This window comes from Nicotiana sylvestris, chromosome 7 (assembly GCF_000393655.2).
Source record: "Nicotiana sylvestris chromosome 7, ASM39365v2, whole genome shotgun sequence".
Taxonomy (NCBI): Eukaryota; Viridiplantae; Streptophyta; class Magnoliopsida; order Solanales; family Solanaceae; genus Nicotiana; species Nicotiana sylvestris.
In genome coordinates this window covers 136,867,842-136,869,278 of record NC_091063.1, presented here as the reverse complement: position 1 = coordinate 136,869,278, position 1,437 = coordinate 136,867,842, and the positions used below count along the sequence as shown (strand labels likewise).

Sequence of the window (1,437 nt, the reverse complement as noted above, 5' to 3'; positions counted from 1 at the left end):
ATGCTATTTGGGTGATTGTGGATCGACTGACCAAGTCCACGCACTTCATTCTTGTATGTACTACCTATTCTTTAGAGAGGTTAGCTGAGATTTATATCCGAGAGATTGTTTGCATGCATGGTGTCCCAGTTTCTTATCATTTCAGATAGAGGTACGCAGTTTACATCACAGTTTTGGAGGTCCGTGCAGCGAGAGTTACATTGGGTACTCAGGTTGAGTTGAGCACAACTTTTCACCCTTAGATGGACGGACAGTCTGAGCGTACTGTTCAGATACTGGAGAACATGTTGCGCGCTTGCGTCATTGAATTTGGGGGTTCATGGGACCAGTTTCTACCACTCGTGGAGTTTGCATATAACAACAATTACCAGTCGAGTATTCAGATGGCTCCATATGAGGCTTTATATGGGAGACGGTGTAGGTCTCCAGTAGGTTGGTTTGAGACGGGCGAGGCCAGGCTTTTGGGTACAGACTTGATACAGGATGCTTTGGACAAGGTGAAAGTGATTCAGGAGCGGCTTCGTATAGCTCAGTCGAGACAAAAGAGTTATGCTGATAGGAAAGTTCGTGATGTGTCTTACATGGTTGGGGAGAAGGTTCTACTGAAGGTTTTACCCATGAGGGGTGTTATGAGATTTGGGAAGAAGGGAAAGTTGAGCCCTCGGTTCATTGGGCCTTTTGAGGTGCGTCGGAGGATTAGGGAGGTGGCTTACGAGCTTGCTTAGCCACCTAGCTTATCGGGAGTGTATTCGGTATTTCATGTTTCTATGCTTCGAAAGTATGTCAGTGATCTGTCTCATGTTTTGAATTTTAGCATGGTTCAGTTGGATGGTGATTTGACTTATGATGTGGAGCCAGTGGCTATTTTAGAGCGGCAGGCCCAAAAGTTGAGATCGAAGGATATAGCTTCAGTGAAAGTGCAGTGGAAAGGTCAGCTCGTAAAGGAGGCTACTTGAGAGACCGATCGGGAAATGCATAGCAGATATCCACACCTGTTTGAGGCGTCAAATATGTTTCTAGACCCGTTCGAGGATAAATGTTTGTTTAAGAGGGGGAGGACCGGGTCGTTTCATGAGTTATAGCCCTGTTTCCCCCATTTCTGCTTCTTTATGTGTTATTCAGCTGTATTGTGAGGTATCGGGTTGGTTGGTTCAGGTTCGGAGTGGTTTTGGAGAGGAATGAGACACTTAGTCTCTTATTTAGAAGTTTAAGTTGGAAAAGTCAACCTGATGTTGACTTATGTGTAGAAGATCTCGGATGTGAATTTTGATGGTTCGGTTAGCTCCGTTAAGGGATTTTGGACTTAGGAGCGTGTTCGGAATGTAATTTGGAGGCCCGTGGTCGACTTAGGCTTGAATTAGCGAAATTGGAAATTTGGCATTTTCCGATCGGCAGTGGAAATATTGATATCGAGGTCGGAATGGAATTTCAAAAATT

At 44.8% G+C, this 1,437-nt stretch overlaps 1 protein-coding gene across 1 annotated transcript; it reads left to right on the top strand.

The window, feature by feature from the left end:
* The first annotated feature begins 242 nt into the window (after nt 1-242).
* On the top strand, nt 243-956 carry LOC138873831 (uncharacterized). Its single transcript, XM_070152311.1, has 2 exons — nt 243-497; nt 825-956. The coding sequence occupies exons 1-2, from the start codon at nt 243-245 to the stop codon at nt 954-956; spliced, it is 387 nt and encodes a 128-aa protein (XP_070008412.1).
* Nucleotides 957-1,437: the final 481 nt, after the last annotated feature.